This window comes from Neophocaena asiaeorientalis, unplaced genomic scaffold (genome assembly GCF_003031525.2).
Source record: "Neophocaena asiaeorientalis asiaeorientalis breed wild unplaced genomic scaffold, Neophocaena_asiaeorientalis_V1.1 scaffold1028, whole genome shotgun sequence".
Lineage (NCBI taxonomy): Eukaryota > Metazoa > Chordata > Mammalia > Artiodactyla > Phocoenidae > Neophocaena > Neophocaena asiaeorientalis.
The window spans coordinates 233,517-252,896 of NW_020174061.1; the positions used below are offsets into that span (position 1 = coordinate 233,517).

At 41.6% G+C, this 19,380-nt stretch overlaps 1 protein-coding gene across 1 annotated transcript in view; it reads right to left on the bottom strand.

Annotated features, from left to right (window-relative positions):
- Positions 1–2,409: 2,409 nt before the first annotated feature.
- The window catches only part of COL19A1 (collagen type XIX alpha 1 chain), a 54,419-nt gene continuing 37,448 nt past the window's right edge, over positions 2,410–19,380 (bottom strand). Inside the window, exons 15-18 of the mRNA XM_024754548.1 lie at positions 18,585–18,651; positions 8,514–8,642; positions 2,718–2,795; positions 2,410–2,537 (exon numbers count right to left, since the gene is read on the bottom strand). Of these exons, the coding sequence (XP_024610316.1) occupies positions 2,410–2,537; positions 2,718–2,795; positions 8,514–8,642; positions 18,585–18,651 (402 nt within the window). The remainder of the gene's footprint in view (positions 2,538–2,717; positions 2,796–8,513; positions 8,643–18,584; positions 18,652–19,380) is intronic.

The window sequence follows — 19,380 nt, forward strand, 5'->3', positions numbered from 1 at the left end:
TGAGCAGAGGCTCGCTCCACATGACACAGCCTGTTCCCCTGGTTACGCCCCAGGTAGACTGAGTCACGTGTGTCGGTTGTTAAAAAACAGGCTGTGTCATTGTGACAGCTCTACTTTGTAATATGCACCAGCTCCTCAAACCAGCTGAATAAATCCAGATTCTTGAAGCAGGGATAAACCAGCCCAGCCTTAATGGAATTTAGAACAAGAAAGGTTCCTAAATATACCATTTGTAAGAAAGGATACATGACATATTCTCTGGAATTAAAATAAGCAGAATTTATAAAACAAGAAAGTGAAGCGAGTCTTCTTATGTCTGTGAAGGGATCGACTCAAAGAAAACAAAAATCATTGATCACCAATAGCAAAAAAGTTCATGAAAACAGTAAAATGCTAAAAATAAATACTTCCGGATTAGCAAAGAGGCAAAAGGAGAACCAAACTATTAACTAATTTGAAAAAATAATCTTTGAAAACATATAAAATGTTGAGCTTTATGACGAGTTCAAGTAAATTTATGAGTGGCAGAGGAGTTGTAAAGCTTTCAGAAAATTCAACAAATTAAAGTTCCACAAATTAAAAGCTCAAGATATACACATAGCACCAGATTTTAGATCTCTGTACATTTTTTTTTGGGGGGGGAGTGATAAATGATCATTTTACTAAGAAAATGTGTATGTATATTCTGATTGTGTCAAGTCTAAAACACAGCACCATTGTAGGTATTGCACAGGAAAGAAAATGAAGAAGAAAATCAATTTAAAGTTAACAACACTTGAAATAAATAAAATGACCTTGGAAAAGAAAATAAATAAACTTGGAAGTGAAATATACAGCATCATTCAACATGAAATAATGAAAAGGTTGCATGTACGCACAGCCACGTAGACAGTACCTGACCAGCAGTTCATCCGTCTACAGTGAAACCCAGTTCAAACCCTGGGTGCGTTTGAACGAAGCCGCCTTCATGTAGCAACGCTCCCCACAAGACCCTGCTCGGGGCTTTCCCCAGCTTGCCCCGACGGCCTCGGGATGGGATGTCTGCAGCGGGAGGGCTCTGGGCGCTCTCAGCATCTCTGGGACCCACCACTTAGACGCCAGCAATATCCTCATGCTCGGTGCCCTAGGAAGTCCATTGTTTTTTAACAACAGTTTCTCAAAATAATGTAGAGCCAGGCAATAGAAGAACCGTTTAGCCATGTGGTTGGCAATCACACATTCTCGTTCCTGGCCAGAGGACGTGGTCCGGGCAGTGCCTGTTTCCCTGCAGTGCGTGGACTCTTTGGTCTCAGTGCCGGCTGTATGTTGGGTCTCGTGGCTTTCCTTCTCTGCCCCGCACCTCTTGCTGCAGCTTCTGAGAAACATCCTTCTCCACCAGAGCTTCTGGGCTTGGCAATATGCGTCTGCTGACACCACACATTCATCTTTTAGGTCAAGGGGGTTTCTTTTCCAGTTGCTACAATTCCCAACCTTTGTTCTGATGGCTGGTTCTTAAACTCTGAGAGTGATGAGGTCAGAAGGATAATGGATACAGGGGCCCAAAGACCTTACGAGGCCCTTTAAGCTTCGAAAGTACTAAAGACAGCTTGGTGCCTTCACCACCAGATACCTTCTAGGGAAGACAGCTTTCTGTTTCCCAAATGAGAAACTCAGTGCAGGGGCCACAGTGCTGGGCTTTGACTTCTTGCCTCCCTTCTTATGCAGGACATACTCATGCCGGTGGGATTGCTTTGAATGGAGCTCATCACACAGAATCGACAAAATCATTTCAGCAGTTGGCTATGGTAGGATTTTGGGCTCCCTGATAAAACGGCCGCCTGGGTTTTCTTCCAAAATATAAGTTATGAAGTGAAGGTCTTATTGCCTATCTATTTCTCTGCATAAGTAGAATGGATACAGGATGGTATAAGAATTCTTAAGCTATAAAAAGTAGTCAAAAAACGTTCAGCAGGAACAATGCACTATATCAAAAAAGGTGATGAGATTTTTAGCAATGCTAGTAAATTTAAACACCAAGAAAACTTTCAGGTAAGTCTGAAACTGTAAAATTCAGAAATCAAAGGCCAAATACAAGTTGATGAGATTATAAAACGTACATCGCCGTCAGTCTGCTAAATCATAAGATGTCACTTCCTCTTGAAGAAGAACTAATGATATGATTTGCTTGCATATTTCAAAGAAAACTGAATAAAAATCATAATAATGATGAAACAAGACACATGGAATGAATTTGGAAAAATTCTAAAAAGGCTGATATCACCATTACTATAGGAATAGGATTCCAATTTTTGCTCTTAATGTCTGGCCTACATCAAAAAAAGTCACCCGTGAATCATGAGGGTCTGACAGTACTAAGAAAGCTCCAACAGCAGGAGGGATGGCTGGGAATCAAGTCGTCCTCAGGTATGGTTATTTCCCACCCATCTGCTGACGGGTGTGAGAGACGGGATACAGGCAGTCTCCTGGGTCACACCTTCCACTGGGTCCTGGGGGGCCCTGGGGCCCTGGGGCACCTGGTGAGCCTGGCAGGCCCGGAGCTAATGAAATAAAAGACCCCATCAGAACACGGGTCAACATATGGCTTTTCCTCCCTCCCTCCAACCAACGTGGGTCATTCAGTGTCACCTGCAGCGATACCTAAGGGCCATCGGGGAGCAGGCATGGCTTCTATTTTGGGAGGTTTGTTCATGCTGTGAAGATGATAATATCACTATTACCTGAGGTCCCAGGAAGACCTGGGCTCCCTGGAAGCCCCATTCCCGGTTCCCCTCTTTCTCCCTTCTGTCCTCGGTAGCCTAAATGGGAGATATACAAAAAGAGAGACAAAAAAGTAAGCGTGTTCTCTGGCAACAGACTGATATACATTCAGGAAATATTTTGAGGTGTATATTGAAAATCCACCCAGTGGACTGTCTTCACACATTTATATCTGAAAACTATGTTACAGAGATTCAATACAATCCTAGATCCTAGAGAGAACAGTGGAATGAATACTAAATAGATACATAATTCAAGTTTAAAGTATCACCAGGATTTCTTTTATGTAAGTGACCTTCATTTAACAAACGTGAGCAGTAAGGAGAAATGTTTGCACTTAGGGTCATTTGAAAGCACCCTTCCAAATCTGTATTTAAACATTTCTGCAGTAAAATAACATTTACCACCTGAGGTATATTTAATATAGTTCAACCCAGCTCCTGCTGTGACAGACACCTCGTTAAGGTGGCTCTCAAGTCATCTCAGTGAGGGCTTAAGATCATAGGCTAAAAAAATGAGGAAGAAAGAAAAATAAGTGAAGATACATGAACTTCCGATTAACAAGAGGGTTAACGACACTGAACACAATTCCAAATGAACAACGTAGGTGCTAAAAGCTACATATTTAAACTCAGTTCTCGGATTTCAATATAATGCAAAATAGATTATTCCATATGGATTTCAGTGCATATGGTATCACAAAACGAGAAACAACAATTTGTGTATTTGTATAATAAGGTAACATTTACACGTGTCCTGCCAAATGTAACAATTTGTTTGTACAAATCTCTCATCATTAGGTAAATACGGACCCACTATTAACAGATAAAGATGTTGAAGTGCACAAAGCACATGAGAACTTTCTACTCTTAACTTTCCTAATAAGGTCCCAGGCTCATTCCTTATGAAGGCTCCCCAAAAGCCTTAGGGTCTTATTTATTATTTATTTATTTATTTGTGGCTGTGTTGGGTCTTCGTTGCTGCGCGCAGGAAATGTGGAAAACGTTGCTTTCTCTAGTTGCGGCGAGCAGGGGCTACCCTTCGTTGCGGTGCGCGGGTTTCTCACTGTGGTGGCTTCTCTTCTTGCGGAGCACGGGCTTTAGGCGCGCGGGCTTCAGTAGTTGTGGTGCATGGGCTTAGCTGCTCCGCAGCATGTGGGATCTTCCTGCACCAGGGATCAAATCCGTGTCCCCTGCACTGGCAGGTGGATTCTTTACCACTGCGCCACCAGGGAAGTCCAGGGTCTTATTATTATTAGTGGCTCTCAAGTCATCTCAGTGAGGGCTTAAGATCATAGGCTAAAAAAATGAGGAAGAAAGAAAAATAAGTGAAGATACATGAACTTCCGATTAACAAGAGGGTTAACGACACTGAACACAATTCCAAATGAACAACGTAGGTGCTAAAAGCTACATATTTAAACTCAGTTCTCGGATTTCAATATAATGCAAAATAGATTATTCCATATGGATTTCAGTGCATATGGTATCACAAAACGAGAAACAACAATTTGTGTATTTGTATAATAAGGTAACATTTACACGTGTCCTGTCAAATGTAACAACTTGTTTGTACAAATCTCTCACATCATTAGGTAAATACGGACCCACTATTAACAGATAAAGATGTTGAAGTGCACAAAGCACATGAGAACTTTCTACTCTTAACTTTCCTAATAAGGTCCCAGGCTCATTCCTTATGAAGGCTCCCCAAAAGCCTTAGGGTCTTATTTATTATTTATTTATTTATTTGTGGCTGTGTTGGGTCTTCGTTGCTGCGCGCAGGAAATGTGGAAAACGTTGCTTTCTCTAGTTGCGGCGAGCAGGGGCTACCCTTCGTTGCGGTGCGCGGGTTTCTCACTGTGGTGGCTTCTCTTCTTGCGGAGCACGGGCTTTAGGCGCGCGGGCTTCAGTAGTTGTGGTGCATGGGCTTAGCTGCTCCGCAGCATGTGGGATCTTCCTGCACCAGGGATCAAATCCGTGTCCCCTGCACTGGCAGGTGGATTCTTTACCACTGCGCCACCAGGGAAGTCCAGGGTCTTATTATTATTTTCTAACATCTTCATTGGAGTATAATTGTTTTACAATGGTGTGTTAGTTTCTGCTTTATAACAAAGTGAATCAGCTATACATATTTTTTCCACAACAACACTTCAGATAGGAATGCTAATAAGGTCAAAAACAACGTCCCCATTCTCTAGAATTAAGCTTTTCACCCTTTAGGGTAGGCCTCTCTCGAAATTTGGAAAAGACTAAAAGGCTGGTCTATCTGCAAACAGACATGTGTTTTCTTGGCCCCTAGGTGCAGGATGAGAGTTTGATATCAGTGTAGCTTATGTAGGAAAAAATATGAAACAACAGCAGTGCCCTAATCCAAAGCATCTAGAGATTCTCATCATTGAAGAACTGTGCTTGCTGGAGTTTTTAAGGTGTTAGACTTTATTTCCCTTTCAACACAAGGGATTTACTTCTAAAATTGTAAATCAGTGCATTTACATGCACGCTGTAAAAATGAGGTCAGAAAAAGAGTGTTACTGGCATTTGGGAGGATGACTCTTCATGTGGGACCTTACAAGCTGTCTGCAAGCCTTCCACATTGTCTGGCCTGCTTGTTCTGGCCCACTAATTGGCCACTGAACCCGTCACCATACCGACACACATATGCCTCCCATTTCCTAAGGCCCCTACTGCTAACAGATCTGAAGGATCAAATCTATATCAGTCAAGTCAACTACTCTATGGGCCACTGGCTTATACATAACAGGTGGTTTCTTTCATTACAAACCAATAACAGCTGAACTTTAGAAGTTCAAAAGTAAGAACCATCATTCCCAATACCACCCCTCCAAAATTGATGTGGGATAGAATGGCTGGATCCATTTTCTCCTAGTAACCCCCCGAAAGCAACTCCCACTCTTGGGGGCTGGGAATAAAGGACACCAAGGAAAGCACTCCTCCCACAGCACAGTGGGAAGGCAATAATCCGAAACCCAAAGGATGGTTAAAATCTAAAACTGAACTTTTTGAATTAAAAAAAAGGCATCAACAATTGCCCTTTGGGGAATTTAGGAAAAGTGCAAACAAGGTGACCCAACTCAGAATCATATTGGCATCTATTCTCACTGCAAGAAGATCAGGTGCTGAAAGAATGTCCAACAAGATTCATGTTGTTTTCATGCCTGCTAACACTACATCCATTCTGCAGCCCATGGATCAAGGAGTCATTTTGACTTTCAAGTCTTATTATAAACTCCCATATTTCACGAGTTTTATTTTTTGGCTGCATTTCTGGCATGTAACAAATCCTGAAAAGGAGATATGCAAACGTTGAGGAGACACCTGAGTTATAATCAAGATATGTCTGTTGTCAGAACCCTCTGGTGGGACAAGAGTTTTGTTAATTTTACTAAACATTCTTTTTAAAAACGTTGGAGGGCTTCCCTGGTGGCACAGTGGTTGAGAGTCCGCCTGCCGATGCGGGGGACGTGGGTTCTTTCCCCGGTCCGGGAGGATCCCACAAGCCGCGGAGCGGCTGGGCCCGTGAGCCATGGCTGCTGAGCCTGCACGTCCGGAGCCTGTGCTCCGCAACGGGAGAGGCCACAACAGTGAGAGGCCCGCGTATCGCAAAACATCAAAAAAAGAACTGGATCCGAAGCCCCATCAGGAGTGGAAACAGTAGATAAGGTCTCCTCGGCAGCACAGCAGGTAAATAAAACCCATAGAAATCTTTTGCGGAAGTGAAGGCCAATGAGTGGTGAACAGAGGTCTTGTTTCCAAAAGCTGCACGAACACCTGGCATGGCCTCTGCCCGAGAGCCTTCCAGATGGGCCTTCCAGGTGGGCCTTCCCTGCATGGGAGGGAGCCCGAGACAGGGGTTTGTGTGGACAGGTGACTCTAGTTCCAGAAGGGTTTTCCTTGCTATCCTGACCATGCATTGCTCTTGTCCCCTTAGGTGGCCACTGTGTGAAGCATCTGTCCAAGATCTTTCTCCTATTGGTGTTAACAGTCCTGGTTCTTCACATGGTTTGAGGCATCAAACATCTTCAGATGGGCTATCAAGGTCTTCCTTCCCGTCTCCTACACTCTGAATTCACAACAGACCCAACTGGCAGAAGATGGTAATTAACCACCCTTTACACAATGGTACACACACAAGGCTACACCTGATTCTACACTTGCTTCCAATTCCCCGCCAAAACTCTCTGTGACCTAAGAGAAACTAGGTAGAAAAGACAGTTCAGGTAAACTAGAGTGATTCACTGCCGTTGTTTTGCACTGTGCTAGCTAAACCAGAAGGCTTGTCAGTCTCAATGGGAAGTTAGGATCCTAACAGACCCCACGACCGGGGAAAGCTGTGCCTCTTTCAGGGGAGGGAGGACACGGCAATCACCTTTGGGCCCTTCCTACAGAAAATAGAGAAGCCGTTGGAAGGAAAGTGAACTAGTGAAAGGGAAATAACTCTCCGCATATATAGTATTTTGAACTGTATTCCTATGTGATATTGGTGTTAACTTTCTCTTTTCTCCTTTACCCATTCATCTGTTGATGGACACTCAGGTTGCTTCCCTGTCTTGGCTACTGTAAATAGCGCTCCTATGAACACTGGGGTGCATGCATCTTTCCAGATGAGCATTTTTGTCTCTCTCCCTTACACAAGCTTTTGATTATTCCAAGGAGAGCCCTTGAGTTCCTCTATAATAACACATGAAAAGCAGTGTCTCTGGCCTTTCCTCTCACAGTATGTACTCATTGGATCTAATGCTTCCTTGTCAGAGCTGTGAATCTTCTAAACCAGGGTCCCCTTAGCCCCTCTGCTGACTGCCAATCACATTTCTAGAAAATGCTCTTGCCAGCTGAATTTAGCCAAGCTACATTTAAGATCATGTCTCTTGTCAAGTGATCATCAGTGGAGCAAATATTTTTTTTTGCCAATTTAAGTCTTGCTTTGAAAAATTTAGAAACAACATGAGAATTCTTTTTTTTTTTAATTCAGAAGTTACCATCCACAACTTTTACAGAAGAAAAAGGATTCTAAAATTTCTCAAAAATATATTTCGGACCCAAATCACTAGTCATAGTAGCAGGTCTTAAGACTTTTTCCTCAGTTTCTTTAAGATACTAAGATTCTTGTTGTCTACTTACGTTAACAGCGAGGCATAAATTTGCAGATGATAATGATAACTAAGCACATTATTATTTTTTTTAATTCAGAAGTTACCATCCACAACTTTTGCAGAAGAAAAAGGATTCTAAAATTTCTCAAAAATATATTTCGGACCCAAATCACTAGTCATAGTAGCAGGTCTTAAGACTTTTTCCTCAGTTTCTTTAAGATACTAAGATTCTTGTTGTCTACTTACGTTAACAGCGAGGCATAAATTTGCAGATGATAATGATAACTAAGCACATTATTGCTGTTATTATCATAATAAGTATTGTTATTAAATACATTTAGATTAGCAAATAATTATCAGTCAGGTTTAAACTGGAATGAATAATAGTTAAAAATTTATTTCTAGAATATCAAATATTAACAAGATATCCTATATTAAATCATTATATATACATACTTTTAAATAAATTTATAAAACACATACTAAGTATATATATTATATATAATCTAATATACATACTTTTAATGTATATTAATATATATTTGTAATGTATATAAATAATTTTTGCCTTAACTGTGATTAGCATGTTATAAATATTGAGAGTTAAAGAGCTGGTAAACAAATATTGTCCTCAAAGACGTACCTTGGGGCCCAGGGTCTCCTGGTGGCCCAGGCAACCCATCCTTTCCTGGTGGACCAGGCCTCCCATGAGCTTGGGCAGCCAGCATTGCTGCTGGTAGCTTGAGCTGGGACAGGAACACAGCCATCCTCTCTTCATTGATGAAAGGGAAAATAATATGCATGTTATGGGAATACTTTTTACGTCAAAAGTTTTCAAATAGTTTTACATAAAATTCAACAAAAAATTACTTGGTTTTCAATTTAAGCACATCTAATTTACCAACTGGTCTGAGCGTGGAGAGATTTCTTTGATTGTTCAAGTAAAACAGATTGTACAAAGTTGTTTGAATATGGATGCAGATGAGTTGTGTTGATCAGAGGATTGAGAACCTTCAATGCTTCAGCGATGTTGCCAACCTAGCAGACAATACCCTAGAGTAGGGGTCCATGGCCCATTAGGAACCGGGCACACAGCAGGAGGTGAGCGGCAGGCAAGCAGAGCGAAGCTTCGTCTGTATTTACAGCCGCTCCCCATGGCTCGCATTACCGCCTGAGCCCCGCCTCCTGTCAGATCAGCTGCAGCATTAGATTCTCACAGGAGCGCAGACCCTACTGTGAACTGCATATGCGAGGGATCTAGGTTGCACGGTCCTTATGAGAATCTAATGCCTGATGACCTGAGGTGGAGCTGAGGCGCTGATGCTAGCGCTGGGGAGTGGCTGCAAATACAGATCATCATTAGCAGAGAGGTTTGACTGCACAGAGACCATAATAAATCAACTGCTTGCAGACTCATGTCAAAACCCTACCAGTGAGCGGCAAGTGACAATTAAGCTGCATCTTATGGAGTAGACCGGACATAAGCAACACACGTCGGGTGTCACTGTCTTCCATCACCCCCGGATGGGGCCGTATAGTTGCAGGAAAACAAGCTCAGGGCTCCCACTGATTCTGCATTATGGTGAGTTGTATAATTATTTCATTATATATTACAATGTAATAATAGAAATAAAGTACACAATAGATGTAATGCGCTTGAATCATCCCCAAACCACTCCCGTCCCCGGTCTGTGGAAAAACTGTCTTCCGTGAAACCAGTCCCTGGTGCCAAAAAGGTTGGGGACCGCTGTCCTAGAGCCTAATTAACCTCTGGTAATGACTTGAGGAGAGAATTCAGGTTCATATTAAAAAATGGTTGTTATAATACATTTAAGCCGCTTTCCAGCAGTGTTGTGAATGTGCCGGTGGTGGTTTAAAATATGTTGACAAGGTCTTTGACACTCCCTTCCAAATGGAATTAGGTGGAGCCTAATCCCCCTGTTCTGGAGTGTGGGCTGAACTTCCTTTCACTTCTAACGAATAGAAAAAAGGCAAGTGGGGACACTAAGTCATAAAAGCCTCGTGGCTTCCTGGCTGCTTTCTCTCTTAGATTCTCATTCTGGGGGAAGCCAGCTGGCACGTCTTGAGGGCATGAAGAGAGCCAAATGGGGGTGAGCTGAAGCTAACTGCCAACAGCCACGTGAGTGAGCCCGGAGGTGGATCTTCCCGCCCCAGCTGAGCCCTCAGAGGACGTCAGCTCTGGCTGACACCCTGAAAGCAACTTCATGACAGACGCCGAGACAGAACCACACAAGTAAGTGACCCTTTAAGTCCCTGATCCACAGAAAACGCACGATAATAAACACTGTTGTTTTAAGCCACTAAAGTTTTGAGATATTTTCTTATGCAGCAATAGATAACTCATATGGCATGTGACACTTTATATCCTTGAACAAAACTGCATTATTGATAGAGAGGTTTATTTATTGAAAAGATGGGTCACTGGCTTCCTATTCATTATGATTTCATGGTACTGTTTAATTTCTATACTGGGCTAATACTTTACTTTGTCAACAACTTATGCTTTTTAAAGAAAATGTTCTATTATACACCCTCAATATTATTCTTTTTTCCTTTTTTTTTTTTTTTGGTTTGATTTCCAATTAGTTCCATCATTCAGCCAAGGTTTTAGTAGGAAGGATGTCTCATTTGGCCAAAGGGACAAATGCAGCATTGCTGCCGAGGAGCAGGCCGAGTGAAACCAGCAAAGTCTCTGTACATTTCTGTGAACCTCAAGAAGAGGCTGAAACTAAGAACACACAAGTTACAGGAAGTTGACAAACTATCCAGAACATTTAAAAATCTTTTGTCAGTGTTGAGTGATGTGACCTTTATGACCTGAATACGTCCTAAATCTCCTCAAGGACACATCACCTGTCATCTGCCCTTTGTTCATCCACCAGGCTGCCTGGAGCCCAACCCTGTTCATCTGGGTCCTAAAGAGAAAGTCCAGGGAGGGGAGGCAGGACTGTGTAAGAGTGCTACCTCGGGTGAGCTCGGCTCTCTGGCCGTGAGCGTGTCCTACACGGTACATCAAATGTCAGTGCTTAGGGTCAACAAAAAAGTGACTCTACATCATAGGACGTTGGTGCATTAATAACTCATAACATTTAAAGGGTCTGGAAAATGAACACCAAAAAATGTAAATATGAAAATATAAATAAAAATTTTCACCCTAAAATTCCTAAACAAGTCATATTATTAACTAAGTTAAACATTCTCTGTAAGCAGGGCTTTGCATTGGGCCTTTAACATTTTCTGCATTAAGTGCTCTCATTCAGAAATCATGGAGAATTACTCAGCCAAAAAAGAAACAAAATTGAGTTATTTGTAGTGAGGTGGATGGACCTAGAGTCTGTCATACAGAGTGAAGTAAGTCAGAAAGAGAAAAACAAATACTGTATGCTAACACATATATATGGAATCTAGAAAAAAAAAATGGTTCTGGAGAACCTAGGGGCAGGACAGGAATAAAGAGGCAGATGTAGAGAATGGACTTGAGGACAGGGGGAAGGGTAAGGGTAAGCTGAGACAAAGTGAGAGAGTGGCATGGACATATATACACTACCAAATGTAGAAAGAAATCATGGAGAGAGCAGAGAGAGATTATCATTTCAATATCCAATAAGAATTATTATCCATGTTTTTATAAGTGCCATGCACTATAAAGATTAACTGCCAATAAGCTTTATTTTATGACTAGAAATCTGTTATATAATTATTCTCAGAATTACTTTTTTGAATAATCAAATCCACGGTTACACTTATTATTGTAGAATTCTTGGTTATTAACCCCACATAAGACTATTGTTCAGTTAAATTTCATCTCAAAAGCATTTTCAATATTTTGCCACTATATGGATAATTTTGGTAGTCATTAATGCAAATTCACCCAAAGTCCACGATAAATACAATGTGTCACTGGATTCTGTATTTAAACTTGCTTGTTTTGTTTATATTTTACATAGCTCATATTTAAGAAATCTAATATATATGTAACTAGATTTAAAATAGAAAACTGGAGGAAGGCATATCCTTGCCATGACATAAAAAAGTAACCACATGTTTTTTCTTTTCACATATTTTCTTTAAAAAGAAAATTCAAATGATTTCACTTGTAAGACTGTTTTTCAAAGATGTAGCTAGTAAGTAGTAAGAGATGACCCTTTCACGTGAAAAATTCAGCATAGGTTTGGTGCAGACAAATCTTCTAGGAAAATGTTTTACTGATTAAATTAGCATTTATTCTGCAACTAAGAACCAAATGACAGTAACATACTAGAATCTATAGCTGCCAGTTAGAAAAAACAAGGGCCAAACCATATAGAGCTTGTAAAGAATTACCTCAATTTTCTCCAGTCTCTTCGCTCAGTTTAATTCACTTAGTTGAACTTTAAAGACACTTTTTGCTTAAACAGGATGTGTATGTTTTACAATTTTTTGATAAAGAGCAAATTACTACTGAGTAAAACCTATTTTTCAATGGGCTTTCAATAAAAATTTTGCTTAAAAAAATGTAGGTCCCTACACTGTTTAGGAGGTAAAACCAAAATTCTTTTCAAATAGAATCATTAAGGGAAAAGCCTCAACAAATGTGGAGTATTAGCTATAATTAACAAAAGAGCAATCACCCTACACTCACATTCTGAAATCACAAAGCAAGCCGAATGGAAACATGCCAGTACCCACAGGACCAGAATCTCTGATGTGGATTGATTGACAATGATGATGAAAACCAATGAGGGTCCGATGAGTCATCCCTAAGAGTGACATTAAGTCACGGGCTTTCCAGTAAAACTTTTTACTACCTGACTTTCCACCTGGGGCACGTTTGGTTGGTGTTAATACATTTGTTTCCAGTAACAACAGATAAAACAAATTTGCAATTAATATATATAGTTTTGCAAATCATCACATTGAATCTAGATAGAATATCTCTTTATATTACATCGTAAACTGGGTGTTTTATAAAGATATGAAATTCAGTGATCACAGTTTGAAACTTTGCGTATTATTTGTTGTTTTGCACTTAAAAGATAGATATATATTTCAGTACAATTTTTCTTAATTTGAAACATACCTCTTTGAATATCTTCAATGTCTAAACACAAATATTCATAGCACTAGTTTTTCCTCTTTAATGTAGGAATTGAATTTGTAAGTAACTTGCTTTGGGTGCTTTTAAATATTTTTAGCAAAACAGAGAGTTCTTTTAAATAATTACTTCTAGCTGTAAATTATCTAGCTTTAAGATACACTCAAAAACAGTTATTTAGCACAGGGTAATTACCTCCTCTGAACCATACTCCAATGCTCTATAATTTTAAATAATATGTTTCTGAGCCGGTAAATAAATTGTAAAGACTTGTATTCTTAATTGCGTTTCCTCTGTTTTCAGGGATCTTTGGTCAATTAAACTGTTTTTGGCTATGCTTTCTAAAGAGGCAGGAAATTGAAGAGTTTGGATAGGAGCTTGCATAAACCAAACTCACACAGGCCATCTGCCAAGGCAAACCCATAGCAGTCATTCTAACAAATGATACCAATGGCTGGCCTTCCTTGGAGAATGGGCTTGTTAATATCATGCAGACATTAATATTAATGTGATAATAAAGCACATTATACGGAGAAGGAAGTTTGTCATCTGGCCCACGTCTACCTTCTATTTCACAGAATTTGTAAATATTTTCAAAGAGAGAAATTCACTTTTTTCTCCTAATGCCCATTCAAATGTTTAATTGCCCATTTTCTTGGTATAGTGTCAACTTATTTCCTTTTGTTACCCCCTTATGGAAAACAGAGAGTAGTTAATGAGTACTTCCCTTGGGAAATCAGTCATCTACTTGATAATATTGTTACCTCTTAGCCTTCAGGTTAAATAACTTTTACTCATAGGCTTGGTAATCTGTTCTGTAAATCACTTTTTGGTTCCAATGTTCTGGGTTTTTTCCATACATCTCTTAAATGTGGAAGCAAAAATTAGATACAGTTATCTCTTAATGGGCAAAAATGTCAGAAGAGTAATTTCCTTTCATGTCTTGAGAATGATTTTCTAGTTTCATTCTAGCTGTTAATTCAACAGCATCTTTGGTGGCTTCATATTCATTTTGTGGCACATCACGGTCCAAGGGTTGTTACTGCTACATTCAACTCTGGCTCAATTCTTTGTCACCTCTGTTGCTTTGAAATGTTATTATGAGTAAAGATGGCAGACTGAACACACGCACCTGCTTTAACTCTTTCCTGAATCACTGCAAAACAATGGTAAGTTACTTTTAAAGGCAGGAAACCACAAGAATGGGAGAATGTGAAAGGAGACGACATTAACCTTTGGAAGCTGAGAGCCAGATGGCAGAGTGTGGATGACTTAGCAGACTCAAGAAAACCAAATCTTTACACCAGGAGCTGAGAACCAGCCTGTGTTAAATCACAAAATCCCTAAAACGTTCAGGAGTTACATCTGGAAGTGGGGCTAAAGGAGGGGAACTAAAATAAGGGGGACTGGATGAAAGCCTGTTTAAGAAATGATCTTAGAAATCCCTTTCTCTGCTCTGTGCAGCTACCTAGTTGTCCCTTCCTAATCCCGGCAGAAGGCGGCAGGGTTATCATCTGAAAAGTGTAAATAGACCATCTCTGCACTGGGGACCCCAGACTGTGTTGAGACTCAGGCTTGCCTACTGAAAACAAGGAGAAGAAATGGGCATTGCCTTGTTGGAGCTGAGGCCACCACTGCCCTATCCGCCTACCTGGCTCCCCAAATGCTGGCAACCTGGCAGGAAATGCAAGTGTTTCCTTTGGGGAATCTGACCAGAATACAAGGAAAGACTTCAAGACAGTGAAGTTGAGGGTCCCTTAATTAAAAAACAAACAAGCAAAAAAACCCCCCAAACCATCCAGATTACCCTACGGTAAAGCTCGTGGTTGGCAAGGCCACCATTCACTCCTAACGTTCCAGCAGTTTTTAGAACCCATGCTCTTGTATGAGCACATGGCCAAGGATGGCTGGCACTGAGGAAACCCTCTAAGCTGAATGATAGACCCCAACAAACAGAAAGAAGCAGGTTGGAAGAGATAGAGACTATGATGTGGAAACTAGTTTTAAAAACTATCTACGTCTCCAATTATGTGTATCTATGAGAAGACCGTACATATACAAATATGTGTATACAAATACATATATAAATTAATATCTTCATTGTAGAGATGTTGCAGCCTGGAAACAAGAGGACAGGATAATCCATATTCATACATGTTCACGCATATGTGGATGAAACTATGTATGAAAAATGGAGAAAACATAGGTGAGGGGCTTTCGTGGCCCTGGCAATCTAGAGGCAGAAGCATTGCTCAGGGACACAGCCCCAGTCCTCCTGTCCTCCCACAGATGTCGGTGTGGCCTTGTCGTTTCCAAGTTTGTCTCAAGAACCCAGAGGGGGGCTTCTCTGGTGGCGCAGTGGTTGAGAGTCTGCCTGCCGATGCAGGGGACACGGGTTCATGCCCTGGTCTGGGAAGATCCCACGTGCCGCAGAGCGGCTGGGCCCGTGAGCCATGGCCGCTGAGCCTGCCCGTCCGGAGCCTGTGCTCTGCGACAGGAGAGGCCACAACAGTGAGAGGCCCGCGTACTGCAAAAAAAAAGAGCCCAGAGGGTCAGACGTTTGTCCACTTGCCTGCCTAGGTTGGTAAATCCTGCCTGCAGGGTGATATACATCCCCAAATATAATAGGGTGGTGGGTGTCATAGCAAGAATTAAGCTTCTCAGATCTGGATGCAGAGCCCTCATCAAACAAAAAGGGGCTAAGCTGAGACACACAGCTTCTGTCCCCTTTCTGTGTGGCCACCTTGCGTGCACAAAGATTTGAGCTCTTGGCCAATCACATCAAGAATCTAACGCAATTTTAGATTGGGTGTATGTCTGTGCATTTTATCTGCCAGAAACCCAGACCTGGGATGGGTGGAGAACCAGCTTTCTTCCACCGTGCTCGGTTTGGGATGGGGCATCAGGATGTTGAAAGAGGGCTCGGTGGCCTGGGTGACAGTCCCAAGTGTGAAATCTGTGGGAGTGCTCTGTCGGCGGGGTCGCCTGTGAATCCCCAAAGGGGTTGGAAACCTCCATGAGGAGAGCCTGAGTTTTGGGGCCTGGTCTAGGGCCTTGCTATGGTCTGGATGGTGACGCAGGACAGCAGGACTCCCCTGAGCCCCGCAGACCACCCGCGGCTGCTAAGCAGAGAGAATCCCCCTCGAGGCTGAGGACTTGCAGGGGTGAGTGGAGCAGAGGCGATCGGCTGCCGCGGACACAGCTCTCGGTGAAGTGGTTCAGCCAGAGAGACGCAGACAGGGGCTGCTTCACTGGAGCCCTTAACTGTTTTAACATGTGAGAATTCATCTTGGCTTTTATGGAGAAAGCTTTCTGAAAAGGAGAACTGTGACCCTGGAGCTCGAAGATTTGTGAAAATGGAGGATTTTGTTTTTCTCTTTTATAAATGGTGTTCAGAGGCAATGGAAAAGGTGACTTTGAAGTGGAAGATGACATGGACTGACCTGAAATAATCTTGGGACAAATGAACTAAAGTGCCGAATAACTAAATTCTGGGTTCCAGGTACAACTTTGTTCGGGAGAAGATGGTTTTGTAGGGCTGGGGCCAACAGAGATAAAAAGAGAGCGGGGATCCCATTTGGAGTCTCAGAGTCTGGAAGTCTCAGGAAAAAATTTGCTTTGGGGCCACTTGAGAATATTGTCTTGACGCCAAGACATCTGGGGCCTCTGCGGGGGGCACTGACCCCTCTACTGGGCCTCACCAGGCTGGGAGAGACTGGGAGAGGGGGTGGGACAGATGGGTGGCGAGTGGCCCAGCTTCCGTGACCTCCGTCCTCAGGAGGCTGACAGCCCTTCCTGGGAGGACCCTCCCGGTGGCCTGAGAGGGCCGTGTGGAGCCTCCCCTGCAGAGTTGGCCACATCTCCTCCCCTGCTGGGCAGGCCACCAGAGCTCTGCCTTTATCCAGTGTCCCCGGGACTTGCAACACGGACACCTCCTGTATCTCCGCACGTCACGTTTTTCTGAGAGTGCCTGGCTATATTTTCTGACCTCCTTAGCCAGCCTTTAAAAACTTAGACTAATTAACTATGGAACTATTTACTCTGTTTTTATATAAAGTATTTTAAGAAATTGAAGCTCCACGTTAAAGCTGCCTGAGATAAGAGATCACGGACGTGATAAAAGGAGATTCTAAAATGTAAGGGCAAAGGAGATTCTAAAATGTAAGCGCAAAATTAAAATTACAAAGAGAAAACTGGTAGCTCAAAAGAAAAAAAAAGAGCAGACAATTGTATTAATAAACTGTCATGTCAGAGCAAGGTAAAGGTACTTCGCAGGGATCAATGTGAAGTGAAATCAACAGCATGAAGTCATGACCTTTGAAAAAACATTTTTTTCTATTTTGTAACTGAAGCTACAAAAAGTCCCTGGGCTAATCTGTTCTCTCTCTAGTGCTCGCGTGAAATAAGACAATGTGCCCTCAAGCACCGAGAGATTTTGGTCTCTAAATCTAACTACTGCTTAAAATATTCAGGGCTTCCTGGAGAGAGGCTAACTCCATGTCGGCAGTGAAAGATTTAAGAGGAAATCAGGGCATCTTGTAATCCTACTGCTTGCAAAATTCAACAACGCATTTTTAGCTTAGCAAAGGAAGGATGCTTTGCAAAAGGAGCGGGAACCACGAGCCAATGTAGATTTATTTTCTCAAGACAAATAATTCCCACCTTATAAGCTCACAGTTGAGGGATGTGATCTTGAGTTTAGCAAATCATTTGATTAAATCATGTAATATCCTTGTGACTAAATAAAGAAACGTAGAGTGGATTTTAAGACAGCTGTATGGATTCAGAACCCGCTAATACCATAGATTAATAGATGATTTACGAACGAGCAGGACAAACGCGATGGCATTTAGCCCTAACCCTCCTTAGTCAACATTTCTAGCAACAATTAGAATGATGACATGCCTAGGAAATTTAGAGATGACACAAAGTTATGAGGGTCAGCCAGCCTGCCCTAAGAGACAAGATTCCAAAAGATATTTTCAGGTGAGAATGATGTTTGAACACCAATCACTTGAAACTGAATAAGAAGAAACATAAAACCACACACGTAACGTTGTAAAAATGAACGCAGCGCATAATGAGAAACCCCTGATTTTTATAAGTTCGTATAAGGAACACAGAGGGTTGTTAGTTAACTGAAAACTCAAAATGAATCAACAGTGTGATATGGAGACTTTTTAAGGAATGCTATCTTAGGCTGATTAAAGTATCTACATCAGGCGTCAGAAAACTTTCTCTGCGAAGGGTCGCATAGTACATCTTTAAGGATTTACAGGCTATACGGTCCCTGTCCACACTCAATCCTCCTGTCCAGCATGAAAGCAACCAGAGAAAATACATAAAGGAAGGAGTAGGACTGCACTCCAACGAAACTTTATTTGTGGACACAGATTTGAATTTCTGATCGTTTCACATGTCATGCAATATTATTTTGATTTCTAAAAACCATTTAGAAATGTATCCTCTCCCCTCACTTTGCCCCCCCCCCCACCAAAAGGAAAAATGATTCTTAGCTTGCTAAAGCTGCGCTGCCATCTTTGGAGAACGCTGCTAGAGGGACTCCCTACAGCTGAGGGGGGGGGGGAACTTCCGAAATGTGTATTAAGCAAATCTCACCTTCAAAAATCCTCAGAACCTCTTGATTAATATACTTCTTTATTTCTTCAAATGAAACCACATCAGCCTAGAGAGAGAAAAAAAGGCCTGTTCATGTGGAACCTAGCACAAGTGAATAAAGAACAGAAATGCTGGGAAGAAGTGCATTACTACAGTGCTTTAAAAGCTGTGGGTCGGCACCGTAACCAGCGATGGGAACATACTTCCTACTAGATTTCACACGATGAGGGAAGACATTTCCTATTACTTCATTTTCTGAAGTAATTTGAACCAGTGTTATGACGGGACCACCCCAGGCACATTTTTAACCTGTAACTAATCCCTGGACACTGGTAAAGTCAATATCTAACTGATTTTATTACGTATCTTCAAAGGAAGAGAACTCCAAGTACGCTGAATGATTCTTTAACAGGTTTTGTTCGTGGGATAAAACTAAGTTTTACCCATTTCATGGTGAAGTTCATTTGCAATCTGCACATTGTAAGCATACTTGTATTAAGCAATTTCCTTTCCTTGATAGAAAATGCTGCGGGATCTGGTAAAGCGGAGTAGGTAAACGACGCCAGTTGAATTTTTAACCCCTTGACGAACAAACCCACATGAATTCGACAGAGAACCTAACATTGAAAATGGTATCTCACATTTATAACAGTAACGTTTTACTATAATACCTTGACATTTTTAAAAGGGAGCTATTATTTTTCATGATGGTTAGGGTTTCAAGGTATGTTGTTACTCATAAAGTGATGATTTCTGTGGGACAGAACAGTTCCAATTTCAATATTTTACTTTCACT